The sequence below is a fragment of the Chenopodium quinoa genome, unplaced genomic scaffold (assembly GCF_001683475.1).
Source record: "Chenopodium quinoa cultivar QQ74 unplaced genomic scaffold, ASM168347v1, whole genome shotgun sequence".
NCBI classification, from domain to species: Eukaryota; Viridiplantae; Streptophyta; class Magnoliopsida; order Caryophyllales; family Amaranthaceae; genus Chenopodium; species Chenopodium quinoa.
The window spans coordinates 9185139-9205050 of record NW_018742204.1 but is presented as its reverse complement, the minus strand read 5'-3'; the positions used below and the strand labels follow the sequence as shown (position 1 = coordinate 9205050).

The 19912-nt window shown below is 36.1% G+C and overlaps 1 protein-coding gene across 1 annotated transcript; it reads right to left on the bottom strand.

The window, feature by feature from the left end:
- Positions 1-5275: 5275 nt before the first annotated feature.
- Positions 5276-7535, bottom strand: LOC110721288. The gene is made up of 4 exons (XM_021900453.1): positions 7419-7535; positions 7232-7339; positions 5773-6572; positions 5276-5729 (listed from the first exon to the last, which is right to left on the bottom strand). The coding sequence occupies exons 1-4, from the start codon at positions 7533-7535 to the stop codon at positions 5276-5278; spliced, it is 1479 nt and encodes a 492-aa protein (XP_021756145.1).
- Between the last annotated feature and the right edge of the window lie 12377 nt (positions 7536-19912).

Sequence of the window (19912 nt, the reverse complement as noted above, 5' to 3'; positions counted from 1 at the left end):
GAAAACGTATATTTAAATCAATATCATGTCTACTTCCGTGATCACAACAATTGAAATAAACTCATTAAGAATAGGAATTCAATAAAACCACCCCAAGTGTATAACTATTCCTAAAATTATACTAGTTGACGTTTGATAATCCCACGAACTAGTATTGAAATTTCACTTCCGCTAATAATCCAATACCTTAAACATACAATTAATTGGCCAGATTAAAAGTACGAATTAAAACAATATTATCAATTGCAATCATATAAATAAAACCCAAACAAAGTAATTCAATTCATTGATAGAAAATAAAGGACTACATCCTTAACCTAGAACAATCGAAATTAGCTAGACATGGAAATCAAGAGAACAAAACTAATTAACGAAGAGTCAATTTCAAACATATCAAATCAAGCAAAAACCAGTCAATTGCATAAAATTAAGGGAAGAAATAACGCTGCTCCAAGCTCGGTCCAGTCACGGCTCTCGCGAGGTGCTGCTGCTCCGTCCTTAATCTCGGGCTACTCTTCGTCTCTTCGTGTGTGAGTGATACCCCCTTCTGCTGCGTGGCTGCTCTTCTATATCAGTGAGTTTTTGTCAGGGTTTTTTCGTGGGTTTTGCCTCTTGCTGCCGCTGCTACTCTCTTGCAATTAAAAGTTAATGGGTTGAAAACCCACTAATCCTTGTTTACTGATGCACCTCACGTGAAAGAGTAGAATGTGGGTTTTTTGTTTCTTTAAGTTGACCTTGTTATTTTCATCACATATGCAATTAACCTATAACAATAAGAAAGATGGAATTTTAGTAGTTCCTTAGTCAAAATTGCATATTATGAACATTATTAAGTAAAAGTTATTAATTTAGGACTTATAAGGACTTACAAGTATATAAAATAAGAACTTATCAACTCCTCCAAACTTGAGATTTGCTAGTCCTCAAGCAAATAATAATAAATCATATCAGGAATTTCAAATTTCATTTCAACTTTACTTTATTGTCATCGTCACAATCAACAAGAACAGATCAAATATGATATGAAACAAGAATTAGCACCCTCATTTACCAATCATTCTTACCGCTTCTTTTCCCCAAATTTGAATCAACCCTAGGGATGCTCAACCGTTTAGCTCATGCCTCTCTTCGGTTTGATGACCCTCGTCAGGACTTGCACAAAATCTAACCCTCCACCAATTTGTAGACCAATAGTATATATAGATCAAAAGGACTTTCATATGGTTGTAACGAGGCTAGGGTTAAGGGTGTAAATATTTAGGAATGTGGTGGTAAAAATGCCAAGCTAAAAGAGTAGTACTGTAGACACCCATTTGTGTCTCCCAAAACCAAACCCAGTGATGAGTGCCTTTCACGTTGAATCATAATCGAATGAAACGAAAGTGTGGAAAGGTCTAGTGTTGCGGAAAGTTTTATTTCTTTTCTTTTCTTTTCTCTTCTCTCTGTTTTTGAAAACTTTATTTTAAGAAAACAGCCAATCTAGTTTGTTTGGTCCATGATATGGGTCCAATAGTGGTGTAGTTGGATGGGTCTTGCAAAGACCTTTCCAACGATATATTATAAGCCCAATTCCGATGAATATTGAGGAATTTATGGCCAATTTACTAAACTGGGCCCGGTTTGAGTTTTAAGTACGGCCCAATGATCTAGGGGAGGGCCTAATATGATTTATCATTCCTAATGTAATTAGGAATGGTTTTGGTCTTCTAGAACATTCTAGAATGTCTTATCATTCTTAATTCAATTAGGACTCTTCAGAGTTTTAATCAAGATCAAATAGCATTTTCGACTGAAATTATATTATTTTATCTTCCAGTACAGTAAAATTATCAGATTTTCGAAAACGCGTTAAAAGTCGGCTTGGCGTCCAACCCCAGGCCTTGGCGCCTGGAATCAGGATTGGCGCTAGACGCCAGCCATTGGCGCCTGGCGCTAGCCACTGGTCTTGACGCCAATGAGCCAGGGCTGGCGCCAAGGTGGTTTTGCGATCTTCAGACTCTGTTTTGATAAATTATCTTTTTTGGATGATTTTCTCTATAAATATCGTATCAAAAACTCTGTTTTCATTCATCATCTACAATCATCTACAATCAACAATCACTTTATGAATTACCAATAATCAACTCTTTTTATTCATCAACTCTCTTCATTCATCTTCATCATTCATTCATCAATTTTCAATAACATTAATCTTTTAGCATTCTTTTTTATGCCTTGCTTTTTCATACAAAATTCCGCATTCATTAGATCTAGAAACGCCTATCCATATTCGGAGTTGCCTTCGCCCTAGACGTGAAAGGTTTTAATTTCTGAGGGTTTGGTCCCAAATCTCTATTTCAATTATTTAATTTAATTGTTTTGATTATTTTCCTTGAAGTTACTAACGTGTGTATTTTGTTATTAGAAAGAGGTACGAGGCATCCAAGTAAGTGCTTTAATTGATTTATGATGTAGATATCATGCTTAGATTGTTATTTTGATTCCTAGTATCATGTCTAGGGTAACTTTAATATTAAGTATGATTAAAAGTACAATGCCTTTTATTCTTCCTAATATTTATGATTGTTAGTATCATGTTAGGGCTAAAGATTTGATTTTTATCGCTTAGTGACATGCTAGGGTTTGTTATTAATCTTGTTAGTATCATGCCTAGGATCTTGCTATTTTTATTATGCTTTAATATTAACATGAACATGATTATGATTATTATGATTATTACTGCTATTCGTGATTATTTTAATTATAATTATTGTTGATTATTATTATGTTGCTTGATGCTTATTATTTATTGCTTGATCACCTTTGATGCATGTTTAAAGGGAATTGGTACTTGCAATCACGCTTAATAAGATAATTAATAATCTTGTTAGGGTTAATGTGATTATAATTCAAGTGATCGCCAATAATAGTTTATTTGTGCATTAAATTCAACCAACATAGATTAAACAGGTTTAGGGTTATCCTATTGATTGTATGTTAGTCAGAAAGCGCACATGAATACGATCATAATAAAGTAGAGGCCTATTATTAGGGCAGGTTCAATCTCTTTTAGGTTGGATTTGTACCATCATCCCCGAACCCTTATTTGGTTCATGACCTCATAGAGTTGACGATCTCTAGGATCGTTAAGGGGTGTAACCTTCATCCTATGAACGGTTTACAAGTTCCTTAAAAACTTGTTGGCGACTCTTTTGCTCTATCTTCTTCCCTTTTGGATGCCACCGTACTTTAGTGTATGATCACAGTGGGGTTCAGGCTAGTGGGATTTTAAAGGCTTGAAATTATTCCCTACAAGTACACAACCTTTAAAAATAGAGATCATATTAAACTCTTACCTATATATCATCACCATACTCCAATATTTGTGAAGACTATAACCCCTTTTTCATCATATATTCATCATTTTCAACTTATTTCGCTTGTATAATAATTTTGCTTTTTTTTCAACTTTTTTTTTCTTTTTTCTTTTTTTTTCGACCCTTCTTTTCATTTTTCTTTGAGGGCTCATTTTCATTTTTTTAGTTTTCATACTTTCAATTTTTTCTCTTCCCTCTTCTATTACAAAACTTACGACATAACTCAATAATAACATCATTCCTTTTAGCAAGGCATAGGTAAAGGCCATAAGCTTGTAATGTAGGATTAGCCAAAAGATGGATAAAGCGGCACAACAGGGCTAAGCAACAGGAAAATATAAAAGAAAAAAAAATATGAGTGAGCTTAAATTTTGAAGGTTCTAATCATGAAAGAAAAATAATGCCTTATCATTTCTTATACACCTTGGTCTTTGATCTCAGGAAGCTAAAATGCAAGTTCCAATTTGAGCAATCAAGAAGAAGGATATATATGTAGAAAATTGAGTCTTACGAGGGTCGTGGCCCTTCTTTCGGGATTCATCGCATAAGGGAAAAACAATCCATCTTACCACAAAGTCACAAAAATTATCACAACCAATGTCAATGAAGGACTTATGCTATCTTTACATACCATGTAACTTTTCTTATTGATCCAAAACAAGTCAATTAGTGATAATATATATTTTTTTTCATGAAATTCTGCAGAAAATTTGACAGCACTTCCCTTGAAACAGGCAAAAATCAAAATTTTAAACTCATTGGAAACCTGCACAAAATCCCAACCATGCTGCATACATGGCAACACATAACAAAACTAAGTATAACTTAAAACATAGAGGGCATTTACAGAAATTTCTGACCTCTCCCCCACACTTAAGGACAAACATTGTCCTCAATGTTATAACCAAAAATGGAGAGCAGAAAGTAGGAGTCTTTTTTTTTTTTTTTTTAAGCATGCTGAAAGTTAAAACACTTAGAAAGCAAACAAGGAAAGAGACAACCTGATGGAATTTTAGGCTTGGTGTTTGTAGCAGCTAAAACTACTCTAGTCAACAGCAGCTACACCACATAACAACCACATCCCTGAAACAACAGATTCTACCAGGTGCTGAGCTAGTAGAGCAGTAATTCCCTTTTCTTCATTTATAAGTGTACAGATCACCATCTTATTTTCTAAACTGCAAGAAAACAGAACAAAAAGACAGAAAAGATAAAATAGGAATGAGAAAAACAAATAAAAACCAATAAAGGAAAAGAAAAAGAGCTTGGGTTACCTCCCATGTAGCGCGTGTTTTAAGTCGCGAGCCTGACTTTCATGAGTGTTCTTAACCAGGGTCTTTTAAGAACTTAGTCACTTCTTTAGTCACCATCTCACGCCCTATCTCACAGCCTAAGTAGGGTTTGAAGCGCTGGTCAATTATATCCAAAACTTCAAAATTACCTCTTTTCTTCCATGGTGGGCATGCTTCAATAGCATTTGCATTCTCTTTTAATTCTGCATATTCGTCTTGAGTTGTTCCTGCACTTGTTAGACATACTTCCAGGGTATTCTTAGAAACAAAATCTATTGATTTTCTATCTAAATCAGTGATCTCATCAACTTTAAACACATGATTTGCAGCAAGAGGGTCTTTTGTTGCTTGAAACAAATCGAAATGCACCTCTTCCTCACCAATTTTAAAAGTTAGCTTACCATTTTTAACATCAATTACATTACCAGCAGTAGCTAAAAATGGTCTTCCTAGAATAATAGGGACATTAACATCCTCATCCATATCAAGAATAATGAAATCAACAGGTACGATAAACTTATCAACTTTCATTAGCACATTTCCCACTACTCCTAGAGGATATTTAATGGATCTATCAGCAAGTTGTAAAGACATGGTAGTGTGTTTTAAATCATTTAAGCCTATCTTCTAGTAAATAGACAATGGCATGAGTGAGACACTTGCACCTAAGTCACATAAAGCTCTGGAAAAATTAATCTCACTAATTTTGCAAGGAATAGAAAAGCTGCCAGGGTCTTTCAATTTAGGGGGAAGCTTTTGTTGAATTACAACACTACATTCTTCACTTAAGGCAATAGTCTCATAATCCTCCAATTTTCTCTTTTTAGACATAATTTCTTTAAGAAACTTAGCATAAGAGGGCATTTGCATCAAAGCATCAAAAAAAGGAACATTAACTTTTAATTGTTTAAACATTCTAAGAAACTTTTCGAATTGATTATCCACTTTGTTCTGTATAAGTCTTTGAGGAAAGGGAATTGGAGGTACATATGGCTTAATAGGAACAGGTTTATAATAATCATCATTATTATCTTCAAGTTGCTTTTCAATTTCATTCTTGGCATTTTCACTTACGAGCTTACTGGTTTTAGATTGAACATTTAACTCATTCAGGGTTTTACCACTTCGATCTTAAGGTTACAGCTTTGCATTGCTCTTTAGGGTTAACCTCAGTTTGACTAGGAAGAATTCCTTGGTTTCTAGATATAATAGCATTAGCTATTTGTCCAATTTTAACTTCCATATTTTTAGTTGAATTAGCTAATTGATCAACCTTATTTTCCAATTTTATTAATCTCTCGGAAGTAGCATTATCAAGTTTTTCAATAGCCAATTCCCATGAAGATCTCTCTTGTTGTGATTGTTGTTGTCTTTGTGGGAAACCAGGTGGGTTTTGTGGTCTAATATGATTATTAGCTTGGTCTCCTTGGTCTCTCCATGAAAAGTTAGGATGGTTCTTCCAACCAGGATTATAAGTATTAGAGTAGGGGTCATTTTGTGATCGATTATAATTAGAAACAAATTGATCTTGTTCAAAATTAGGACAATCATTACTAGCATGTGCACCCCCACAATTATCACAAGACAAATCAGAACTAGAAATAAGACTAACATTACTCATTTTACTGAAAATTTTAGTCAAATTATCAACCTTAGCATTTAACATGTTAATACCATCCATATCATACATCCCTGTACTCTTTTTAGAGACTGCTCTTTCACTAGAACAACCATAATTATTAAAAGCAAGTTCTTCTAATAAACTATTCGCTTCTTCAGTAGTCTTACTCATTAAAGCACCACCTGCTGTAGCATCTATAGTACTTCTAATAGAGTGATTTAAGCAATTATAAAAAGTTTTCACAAGTAACCAATCAGGGATACCGTGGTGAGGACATTGGTGTTGCAAATCTTTAAACCTTTCCTAAGACTCATATAATGGCTCTAATTCATTTTGAGTGAAATTAGTAATATCATTACGCAATTTAACCGTTTTAGTAGGTGGGAAAAAATTATTCAGAAAAGCTTGAGATAAAGAAGTCCAAGTAGTAAAAGGATCAGATGATTTAGAAGACAACCATTTTCTTGATTTATCTCTAAGTGAAAATGAAAACAACCCAAGTCCAATAGCATCTTCACTTACCCCATTTAGCTTAATTGTATCACATTTTTCAAGAAATATATCCATGCTTTCCTTTTTTTTTCTTTTCTTTTTTTTGTGTCTCTTTTTGTTATTTTTTCGAGGGGGGTAAGTCGGGAACCCTTCCCTCCCTCGGAAATTTTTTTTATTTTTTGTTTTTATATATATAAAAAAATGTACGCATGGAAACAAAAGAAAATAATAATGACATATATATACAAAAAATGTGTCATATGTACAACAAAAAAAATACATAATAAAAATAATATAAAATGTACATTGTATCCTAAAAAATAAATAAAAATAAAAAATGTGTCCAAGGGAGGTCAGGATGCTCGGCGACTCCCAGACGGCTGCTGCACATCCTGCGAAATCCAAACGAAGATTAATACATAAAATATGTGATAACTTCGTTACAAGAAAAAAAATATAATAAAACTTACCGCGACCATCCGATGATCACAACATGACAAAGTGATGAGGGCTCTCCGATACGCAGCTCGGAAAGTGCGCAAAGTCCTCACCATGCCGTTCACGGTCTCTCGCGCAACCTATTCCAAAGTACAAGGACATTTAGCAAACAAAATGTATAAAAAAAAACATATAAATACATATACAAAAGGAACATACCGAATCAACCGTCTTAGGAACAAACGGTATCCCCTCCTCATCCTCTGATGCTGGAAGGATCTCATGAATTACCGACCCAACAACATCGGTATACGTGATCTCCGTCGTAGGAGGCATCCTACCACCTAGCTCGACCCGCTAAAAATACAATAAAAGGGTCAAGGTTTTGAAAAAATTAATATAAATAACAAGAGAGAGTTAAAGTACTAACCGGAACAAAAGCTAGGAAAGGAGTCAGCCTGGATGCAATGAAAGTCGGATAAGATGCATCCGGTAGCACCAGCTGCTTCGCTAGATAATAAAGGATCGCATGAGCTCGATCCTCGGTAGACAACAAATCCGGACGTAACATCCGGATCGGAGGATCCGCAAGAACCCTGGGCTCCTCGAATGCAGACTACCAGAGAACACGCTCGCCTAAAAACCAAGCGTTTGTCCTCTAGAGGATTGGAAGTCCCTGATAAAGGGCCTAGAAACAGCAACGAATCATGCCAGACCGGACAGCCTCAAGTACTCTGACGATCAAACTCCAAGGACGGAGGTCGATCTATAAACACAACCACATGAAAATCATAAGAAAATAAACAAAAAATCAAACGATGCACAGGTGGTTGAAATAGTCACCGATGCACGAGTCGCCGAAAGGATCCTCTGGCGAAAGTCTCCGGCTGAAGTGGCTCGTCTCTTCTTAATCGTGACCAGTCGATGGCCGATAGGAAAACGAGCAACCCCAAGCATCCTGGGGGCTAAGAAAGGCAGGTACGAGTATCCCCAAGCCTAAAGAAAACCGAAAAATGATAAGCTTAAAGGAAAAAAGCAAAAATAATGATTGAAAGAAATTTAAAGTACGTACCTCAAGGATACGACCATGCCACGTAAGTGAGATCCGAGGCATCTCAGTAGCTGCCGCGGGATCCATCACCTGGGTTGCCTTGCCTATAGCTTTAAGCATACGGGCATACGACACCTCCACCTTACTCAGGTTACCTACTTGCCCCAAATCACTGAGGCCAATAAATAACCTGATAGCGAAATGTTCTCCCCGATCACTCAAGATAGTGACGGAAAGAACTTGAGCAACGTATATCCGAGCCAACTGCTCAGGTGTACACTGCCGATTAACCTCATCGGCCGACAACTCATTGGTAAGAACCGAGTACGGACAAGACTGCGCGTACACATAAAGGGCCGCCGCGAGTTGGTCCTCTACAAGGTCACGCAGTCTCTCATCTGACCCCTTAACGATATCTATGGCTACGGCTCGCCTCCAAAAGGAAAACCTGTAATCATAGAGAAAGCAAAATGGGTAACAGTTATCTCTCCCATGGAAAGTGAAAAGTGTTGGTAGAATCCCACCAAAACTCCAACAATCCACGGAGGAAAGATGACGACGCAGGCTAACTCGATAAATCCCGAAGAGCCGCCAGCTGGGGGCTGATCTCCGAAAGCTCCACAACCTCTTTGCCACCTCGGGTAAACTCTCAAAACGGGCTTGCAGGTCACCAGAGCCGTATAGACACATGCTAGGCTTACTCTAAGGAAAAGTAAAAAGAATAAAAAAAACAGTTATGGTTTGAAAAGTAGAAAAAACAAAAATTAAAGCGAAGGTGCAAAGAACTCACAATGTCGCGTGACCCTCTTATGGAGACATGATGGTCTAGGTCCCACTTAAGGACCTTAGGGTCCCAGTTGGGAGGAACCTCCCAAACCACATCCTCCTGGCGAAGTTGATCGGCTGCGCGTCGCTCTCGAACCTCCTCACGAGGACAGGTCACCCTCTTTCGAGGGCGGACCTCCTCGTCAGGACCTTTCTAGAATCTCCTCAGCATCGACGAATGGAGGCGAGTCCATGCTATGATTGGATAAGGTTTCTTTATTAGTTTATTTTCTTTCTAAAACTAAGCTATATACGTGTTTTAATCCCATTTCGGCCGCATAACGGCTGCCGATAGGGAAAAACACAAAAATCAAATGCCACCCATACTTGGGGGCTACAATACCTGCAGTTAAAATCAGTAAATGGGGGCTTCTAACACCCACAAAAGCCATCCTATGCCAGTTTTAACTAAGCATTCAAGGGATTTTATTTCAAAATCTCAAAGAATCAATTATTACTAGACAAATAATGGTAATAAAAACATATTTATCATCTACCAAACAATTTTGAGGTTTAAACATGGCAAAAACAAGCTCAGAGTATGCTTCGAGCCATTTTTCAATTTCAAAATTTGCAAACTATGAATTATGAAAGTAATACTAGTTGAAATAATGTAATCTACTTCATAATCAGAAAATGCAACCAAAGTGAGCAAGAAAAAGCAACAGATTCAAGCAAAATTCGATGAAAAAAAGTAAGAACAAATTTAAACAAAGAAATGCTCATACAAGGTTCAATACTAAACCATTTTCCATGAAATTTGTTGCAAAACACTCCTTAAACATAGCATAACAACATGGAACAAAGAATTTCAAGGATGCATGATGGACCAAATAAAAAACCCCCAAATTCGAATTTTGGGGTTTAACGATTTGAAAATCGCCTAAATTCAGCCAAAAACGAGCGAAATTTAGTAAACAATTTACATTAGATTATGGAAAATATGAATAGGGGACGAGATCCACTTCCTTTGGCTTCAAAATTCGCCAAAAATTGAGCTTTCTAGAGAGAGAAAGGGTCAAAATGGTGAAGGAAGAAAAGAGAAGATGCGAACTGAAAATCGCGCTTAGCGATTTCTTTTCGCTGATTTAAATGTCGCGCGCAACCGAATCTTTTGTGCGCGATTAACCAGAATAACTCAGAATGATGCGCGCGCCTGGCCAGCGTGACCTATTGAGTTGCGCACGGATACTGGTCACTAAAATGACCGGTATCTAGATTTTGATCCGTTTGATCATTTTTCAACAATTTTTGCTCCTTATTAGACGTAATGGCACGCAAATTATCAAAATATTTTAATTGATTTGCATTGTGTAGTTTATTTTCTTCTTTGTTAGTTTTTTGCATCATTTTGCTTGCGCACCGTGCTTTGTGCCTTCCTAAGAATATGTTTTGAACGTTTTTCGTAAAAGTATCTTAAGACGTTCCGTAGTGGTGCTTTACGTAAAAGCTCCCATAGACAGGTTTGTCATTTTACTGTACTAACATTATAAATGTCCGGCTTTTTTTTTCAAGTATAAAGCAAAAAAGAAGGCGTCAACATGTAGCGTAAAAATGCAAGACGTATCGTACAACATAAAATTGTATGGCGTAGGTGTTGCGTAAAATTTCACTTCAGCCCAAGCTTTGCGAGATCTACTCAAAACTAAAAGGTAGAGGATTACTTTAGGCATTAGCTCACAAGTCGACAGGCAAGCCGAACCATCAGGAACATACACTTCTTGATTGGAAGCAAATACGGTAGTTAGTGAGCCTACTAGCTTACCGGACAGTTAGGGTGTCCATCCACCCCCTGTATAAAGAGCGACGAGACGATGTCGCACATATGTAGTCACGTGCCCCCAGTCTTGAGATACGTGTACTCATCTTGTTGACAAAACTGCTGAGAGAATTGTTGACTTTCTTCTCTCTCACTGGATTTGGATATGTGCCTCTAGTCTTGAGACATGTATTTCTATCTTGTGGACATCCGATTCGAATGCCGAAACATTTAGGCTCAAATGCCGAAACATTTAGGCTCAAATGCCGAAATGTCTAGGCTCAAATGCCAAAAACACCATTTTCATCTTTTTACTTTGTTAAAGTCAGGCTAAAGTTTCAATGACATATCGAGGGACTTTAGACCAACGATGACATCATTTAGAGGAAATCACCCCCTTTACTCCCTTTTTTAAACCGATCTCTGCTCATGATTAGACATCACCCAGAACACCTTTACTTGTAAAAGCGTTCTATAAAAGCAAAGAATCAATCTAGATTCGTTAGCGAGTTAAGACTAGAAATAACTTTTTTTGGCCTTAATGCTACTTTTTCATACACTTAGCGAATCGAGGATCGTTTTTTACATCCATAACATTTTTGAAAGATTCTTTACTCTTTGAGAACTTTGCAGAATGAGTCTCGGAACTATTTCCTTGACTACTCTGATCCTCGTCTATTCTAGACTCGATCAAAGTGGGGGCTAACTGCAGACATCTACTTTTGGCCTGCTGTCCTGACAGGAAGTGCAATGACGATAAATAAAACCATCTTTGTGTTTGATCGAAGTGAAGAATGCTTATGGATAACTGGTTAAACCACAAAGCACAAAAGACTAGCCCAAACCAAGAAACAAAGCCAAACAAAGTCCAATTAACTAAATCCGATAATAATTAGGCTTAAGCCCATACTTAAAACCCAATAATGACGGATTTAGGAGCGCCTAGGTTAAAATAAGCGCTGCCCCAGAAAATAACGCGCGCATCTCAAGGAGTCGCGCTAGGCTGGCGCGCGCAACTAATTCAGTTACGGGTTACACTCAGCGCAACTGCCAGAGTTGCGCTTGTGAAAGATTCAGAATTTCAAAAATTTGAAAATCGAATCTTACCATAAAGTCGCGCGCAAGACAATTAGTTGCACTTCCTATAGCAGCGCGGCGCAATCACTTGAGCTGGGTTGCCGTGCGCAACTCATCTAGTTGCGCGCGACGCTTGATGCGGCAGAATGTTCAAAACCCTAAACCTACTCATTCCCTATAAATAGAGGCTTAATCCGAGGCTTAAACAGACAGAAACTAACCCTAAACTCTGGCGAAAAACTTGTGAACTTGTGCTACCTAACCCTCTTGTCCTAAACACTTACCCCTTTGATATGTTGTTACTACGGTGGAGGTTCCCGAACAAGAAGGAGTCCATAAGTATTTTAAACGGAGGTCTAGCAAAGAGAAGTGGTAAATTCCCGAGCACTTAGATAAATCACTCATATTTTCTTGTTTAAAAGAAATTTAATTAATTAATTAGTGTTGATTGATCACTTTAAAAGGTTTAATTAAACAATTCCACATAGTATCTTGCGTTAAATAAGATTAGAATTGAATAATTAATTGTTGGTTGATCACCTAAGCCAAGGCGAATATTGTTTATTTCTTGTCATATTAACGAATTTGATTAAATAAAGAATAATTATAACGACTTTGCAATGTAATTCCTACATGAATAAATGTGTGTAAATAAAATCAACTAACTTAGTTTTAGGTATCGCGTTGCATATAATGTTTGGTGATGAAATTGTAAAAAGGAAGAGCTAGTAGAGGTCGTACTAGGGCTAGAATAGCAATTCCCCCTAAAGAGAACGTTATTTTAGTACCCTCGCTCCCGAACTTATTTCTGGTTTATGAAGACCAATTTGGGAATGGGTAAACTTACGATTCGTGCTAATTATTCCATGAACTCCACATGGAAGAAAGGCATGAACGAGGTTTATGAGTTTTCCTAAAACTCGTTGGCGACTCCTACTTGTTTTTTATAAAAAAGCGTAATGATAGAATCAATTCTAATTCAAAGTCCCCCAAAAAGTCAGGAATTCAAATCCTACTACACCTTAACAAGTGTAAAGTCCTAGACTTTTAAGTGGCCATGGGCATCTAAGGAAGGACCCCCTTATGATGGGATCACCCTCCTTACACACAGCTGACCAAAAAAACTAACAGCGACCTTTCCTGGGCACCGTGTCACGATGCAACTGTCGTGACATAGTGCTTTATACCGTTAAGTTGTACAAAGCGTTGTGGCACAACACTATATATCGTGGCGTGACATCTATGTTGTACACGGTACACAATTCCAGGTGTAGTTCGTGACTTATTCTTGATTTTATTCGATTTTAAGTCCATACTAATTACTATGTGGAGTTAAAAACCCTCGGTCATAGGTTAGTTCAAATAACAAGATGAACAAACACATGTGGGGTTAGCAACAAAGAAACCAAGTAGCACGTAGTCACGATGATGCGATGAAAAAGTTCTCAAACTATGGTCAAGATCTATGTTCGACTATGGTCAAGCTTTTGGTGTCAAAGGGTACCATGGTTAAGATTTTGGACGCGTTATCAAGGCAGCCTCCCTTGAAGGTGTATGCTAATTGGCGACTCCTCAAGTTTGTGATTAAATTGTACTCAATTCAATGGTTAAGGTGATTTAATAACTCGGATGATCCCTTATTTCCATGAGCGTTTTTGTGTTGATAGAGCTTCAATTACCTAGGGCTAAGACGTATGTAGAACACACACGTTTTTTCAGAAAAATCAAAGGAAGCTAATAACGAGAAAAAGAACATAAACACTGTACGGATTTCAGGACTACCGTAACACGGCAGGAAGCACCATTTCACGGTATATATAGAACGTCGTGTGATGGTATTTTGTACCTTGACACGGTAGTCATGTCGTGGTGCGACATTCTGGAAATCAGACTGGTGCCTCTGTTTTCTTCGTTCGCGATCGAGTTATTCAATTTTTCTTACAGGCAACCTAAAAACGAAGGTTAAACGTCGATGTATATGCAAAAAATGCCAAATTAATCACTAAAATACAATTCAAGAATCTTTCAAATCTCATCCACTCATCTTAATTAAATATCAATCACTCAAATCGATAAATAACCAAGAATCCTCCCCAGTCGAGTCACCAAATTGTAGGCGTCGTTTAAAGTGATCCTACGTTATGCATGTGTGAATATGCTTGCCACTCATAGGAAATGGGAGTTGACATATACGATTAGAGACAACGATTAGGAACAAATAAAGTAGGGATCCGCCAACAAGTTTTTAAGGAGCTTGTAAGCCGTTCACGGATTATTTAAGGCAACCACGAATAAGGGACAATGATAGGAAACAATGATTTACCCGTGAAAATTACACCTCGGCCAATTCATAATCCATGAGATTACTAACTCCATATGGTTCGGAACCAGGAAAGGAGGATCGGGGATGATGGTACGAAGTGAGTCATGGAGTTACATTCACCCGTATTGGCCTCTACTCGTTCTAGTGAAAAGTATTCCCCGCGATCTCAAAGGCATACAAACAAAACTTTTAATTCGCTTCAAACTATTTCTGTGCTAAATTGGTTGAGTATTAATGCAACATATAATTCTAAAATATTTGTGATCACTTCGATTAAATAACAAGATTAATAGGAACCTAAGCCGGTCATCCAAATTATCTTATTAGGTATGATTTTCAATTATATATTACTTTTAACATGCAATATGGTGATCAATATAATAGAATTAACATAAATATTGGAAGCAATTTAATAGTAAATCCAACAATTAATATATGACAAACATAATAAAAATTGTTAGAAAAATAATAGGAACAAAAGGAACATGATTACTTACTTTGATTTTTCTTGCTTGCAACTATAAAATAATAAACGCATTAGTAACTTCAAGGAAAATAATAAACAACAATGTAAATTAAATTAAAATAAACAAGAGTTGATTTGGGGCCAAACCCTCATACAATTCTACCATTCACGCCTTTTTTAAGTGTAGAACTACGGGTAAAGTACAGACTCCTTGGAGTACTTAAGGGAAGTATTGTGAAAGAATAGGGTAGGCTAGTGTTTAGGCTAGAGCATAGAAGAGAGAAGAGAGAATGATTTGATGCCCTAAACTGAGGAAATTAACTGGGTATTTATAGAGGAAATAAGCATGGTATTGCACGAAACCCTAGAAGTGATAAGCGCCGCAAAAAACCCTTGATGAACACTGCGTCACAGTGTGTATATACTGTGACACGGTGCTGAGCAATGTCATGTGGTACTGGACACTATCACGCGGTATTGCGCGCAGTGACATGGTATACAGTTTTGCCTAAAAATCGTCTATATTCATTTTAAACCTAATTTTTAATCATTAAGCACAGTATTTTTAGGTGTCGTTTTAGAGTTTCGGGCTTACTTAGGTTTACTATTCATTAATCGAGCCCAATTAAAATTAATACAAAATGAATTAAAAAAAGGGATGAGGCTAAAATTAGAGTTGGACTATGCTTTGACTAAACATTAGGACTGATCTGTTTACTATTTTGTGAGTTGCGTTTGACTAATCATGGATTTTATGAACTCCCGGGATTATATACTCGACCCGCCCAACAATGGCAGTAAAAGATTGTTCATCATCGGGTTTGGTTTTGGGGAGACATTTTTAGGTGTATACACCCACCAAACTACTTTAAATACGTTTTATCCATGAATGAGGATGGTAATTTGAGGAAGGGTAATTAGCTAATAATGGTTTTTAACTTAGGAAAAATTGAGGCCATAGTAGGTGCGTGGGTAAAGAGGAATGAAGGAGAATCAGAGGACTTAATTTTACCATAAATTTGTTAACCACTTGTTAAGGCAAATATTGTTGTTTGCCTACAAGTCAAATATCCTATCTTGTTCTAGATCATTAGGAGGCTGCTCCTCAAGTTATCGGTTTCAAAGGTTGATAACCTTGCTAGTGTAACAAAACAAATTATAATAAAGAATCTTTCCCAAAGAGAGTAAAACAAGCTAGATTCTTTAAAGAAACGAGTAGATGAATATATGACAAAAGATACAAATGCATTTCATTAAATAAAGGATAGAGTCAAGACTGCAATTGTATAAGTTGAAGGAGAGATTATCTCTATGGTCATACAATTGGATACGACAAATGATCTTTAATACATGCTAAGAAAACTATGGTATCGCTTGGCAGCTAAGCCAAGGGAACTAAGAAAGCTAAGAAGAAAGCTTTAGAAGAAATGAAATGCTTGTTGTTGATTGCTTTGCTAATCTCCTCCTTTCGGTCTTCATGCTTCTATTTATAGACAAATTGGAGTGGTTATGGCTAAAACCCATAACTGTTTTGCATTTACGCTTCTTGGCGCCAACTCTATTTGGAAATTGAATTATCCGCTTTGCCTCTTGTAGGCGTCGTTTGAAGTGCGCCTACGTTAAGCATATGTGAATATGCTTGACACTCATAGGAAGTGGGAATTGACGTATACGATTAGGGACAAATAAAGTAGGGAGCCGCCAACACGTTTTTAAGGAACTTGTATACTGTTCACAGATTAAAAGTAACCACAAATAAAGGGACAACGATAGGCAACAAAGATTGACCCGTAAAGGTTACACTCCATTCATAATCCATGAGATTACTAATTCCATATGGTTCGGAATTACGAAAGGAGGATCGGGGATGATGGTACAAAGTGAGTCATGGAGTCACATTCGCCCGTATTGGCCTCTACTTGATTATTATAGCAAAAAGTATTCTTGCAATCTCAAAGGGATGCAAACAAAGATTCAATTTTCTCCAAACTATAATTATGCTCAATTAGTTGAATATTAATGCACACACATAATTCTAAAATATTTGTGATCTAACAAGATTAAAAAGGAACCTAAATCGGTTGTCCAAATTATCTTGTTAGTCATGATTTTACATTACATATTCCCTTTAAACATGCAATATAGTGATCATAAAAAATATAATAAAATCAACATTAATATTGGAAGCAATAACCATAATAATGTTAGTCAAATCAAATAAATATAAGCCTAATCATGATACTAGAAATATTAAAATAAAATAATTAATTAAATTAATTAATTGCTCATATTTCGAGCGCTCCTTTAAATTGATACATCATGAATAAATTGTTAGTAACTTCAATAACAATATATATCAAATTGAAACAATTAAATTAAAAAGTAGAGTTGATTTTGTCCAAACCCTCGGTTAATTCTACCTTTCACGCCTTGATTTAAGGACGAAACCTCGGGTGCTGTATGGACTCCTTGGAGTGCTTAAGGAAGGAATGATGTAGTAAGGAATATAGGTTTAAGGCCTAGAGTATGAGAGAGAAAGAAGAGAATGATTTTTGGTGTAGAAGAGAGGAAGAGAGAATGATTTGGTGCCCCGAATTGCAGAAAAGAGGGGGGTATTTATAAAGGAAATGAATATGGGGATGCACGGAACCCTAGAGCTGCTTATAAACCCTAAGTTGGGCACCGTGACATGGCATGTCTGCCGCGACACGGCAACAAGCACCGTGTCACGGTATTATCTATCGTGGTGCGACAATAAGTTTTTCCCTAAATACGTCCAAATTGATAAAGCGCGTAAAGAGTTGTATGTGGAGAGTACGTAGAAAAATCTCGTTCCATGGTATGTGTACCGTGACACGGCAAAGGACACCGCGACACGGCACTGTCTACCGTGGCACGGTATAACATACCGTGTCGCGGTGTACAGTTTTCCAGAAATGCGTCCAGGTTCATAAGCGTGTGAAAAAAAATGCGGAAAAGACACAGGAAAACACTGTGAAATGGTGAAAATTATCATTTCACGGCACCAGGCACCGTGCCGCGTCAAATTTTTCCATGACACGACGTTTTAGCTGTTGCGCGGTAATTCTAGTTTTTTATGCGTTCTTAAAACTATGATAAATTTTGATCTGTTACTTGGAATAAGGCATATGTTATATCTTAGAAAGCTTATCAAGTATACTTTCCAACCAATTAGAATCAGATCAAAATCATTTGTAGATTTTAAGATATGGCCGTTTTAGTGAAAGGGTATCGGTTTTGGGCAGAGTTTAGTGTTTGGCTCATATCTTTTTCGTTTAAATCGGTATTGGGCTTATGATATATTGTTGGAAAACATTTTGAAAGACCTATCTAACTAAATAATAATTGGAACCAAATTATATATCCATGAAATCAGATTAGCTCGGTTTTGTGATGTGGACACGAAAAGAGGAAAACAAGTTATGGTGTGGGGAAATATGCTAAGAATTAGGCTGGTTTATGAAATATGTTGAATAGAAATATGGATTAAGAATTCCAAATATTAAATACTCAACCTGACCAATAATGGCAATGAAAGTTTGTTCATCATCGGGGTTGGTTTCGAGGAGACATTTTTAGGTGTCTACACCTCTAAACCAGTTCTTGTAATTTCCATATTAGGCCATTAGTTAATATAAGCCCACTTTCATTTACCCTTGCTTGTTTAGCTCAAAACCTTTCACTGACTCTCAAGTCCAATTTACTAAGTCAATCAGGTCAAAGTCAAGAAAAGGTTAATAAAAGTAAAAAATCTAACTTTTAATGTAACACCACTTTTAGAAAATTAAACTGTTTTAAGCTACAATTTTCATCAATACCATGAATTATATAAATTAAGAACAAAAGGTTACCGTTAACAGGTACTATTTCCGTTTACTAGTGAGAAATTGCAATTTCATAGGGTTGCCAATGATAATATTTCATAAAACTATTATTTTAATTAGAGTCGCTCTATTCCTTGTGTATTTCACATCTTAAATTCAATTTGTTGTTTAAAATTACCATATTAGAAATTACAGTTAGAAGGTTTTTTTATTTTGAGTTGTTAGTTTTGAAATATAACATGATTAGTATAATTATGACACATTTAAATTTCTGTTTTTTTTTTGGTAACATAAATCATACGATTATTAAAAATATCAAAACTATAAAATAAAATCAATAGTGATACCGAAGGACCCATATAAAAAGGTTGATACAAAATATATCTTAAAGAATCATCATATACATAATCTTTTTGATGTAAATTTTAAGAGCGTATCGTATGAGATTTTCTAGTGCAAAATCTAAACGGAATATATACCATATTAACCTAGATAATTGTTGCTTATATAGCTACCTTTAGTTCTTTTGATGTATTCACAACATCTTAGTTTCCACAATCCCTTAAAAATAAAAAATTGTCTTCAATTATAAACAATACCAAGCAATGAATTCAAGTTCTAGTTCCAAGAAATCATCAAAACGACCTTCAAAAAAATCGCCAAAATGCCACCAGAAGAATAATAATGGAGAATGGACAAAGGAGGAAAATAAGATATTTGAGAATTCTCTTGGGGAATTGGATGTTAGCGAAAATGATTTGTTTGAGCAAATTGCTATAAGGCTTCCGGGAAAGACCATTGAGCAAATTAAACTCCATTATGAGCAAATCAGATCAACATAATTTTTATTTTGTCAGGATATAGTCAAAATAGTGAAATTTATTAAGTAGATCTAAAATTATAAAATATATTTTTATGTCTTTACTTTATAATATAAAAGTGGTAATAAATAAAATATATATGTGATGGTTGCTTTATAAATTAAAACACATGCTATTGTATTGTTTTTATTGTTAAATCACATTTGAAAGGTCAATTTTTTTTACAAGGGATATAACTTTAATTGGTTTAAACCCTTTGCTTATTTGTCTAAATGTCTAGTTGATGAACCATTACACAACCATCTTAAATTCTTCATCAAATTAACTAATGCATTTGGATCTTTAGCAAATGTACCCCGTTTCCTTGTGGACCAAACACTTACTTATCATTATGATTGGTTTTTCAGGTGTTTGTTTATAAATTTGATTGACCTAGTGTGGATTGTGCGACCGTTCAACACCCTAGTAGGTGTAATTATTGTTTGTCCCGGTAGTGGTTACCTTAAATCATCCATGAACGGTTTACAAGCTCCTTAAGAGCTTGTT

What these genes read in the sequence shown, in the direction of transcription:
- LOC110721288 (XM_021900453.1), bottom strand. Translation starts at nt 7,535, where the DNA reads ATGCCTCCTACGACGGAGATCACGTATACCGATGTTGTTGGGTCGGTA. An exon ending in GTGATCATCGGATGGTCGCG is followed by an intron (nt 6,573 to 7,231) that starts GTAAGTTTTATT and finishes TATGAGTCTTAG; the next exon opens with GAAAGGTTTAAAGATTTGCA. An exon ending in GCTGTAACCTTAAGATCGAA is followed by an intron (nt 5,730 to 5,772) that starts GTGGTAAAACCC and finishes ATCTAAAACCAG; the next exon opens with TAAGCTCGTAAGTGAAAATG.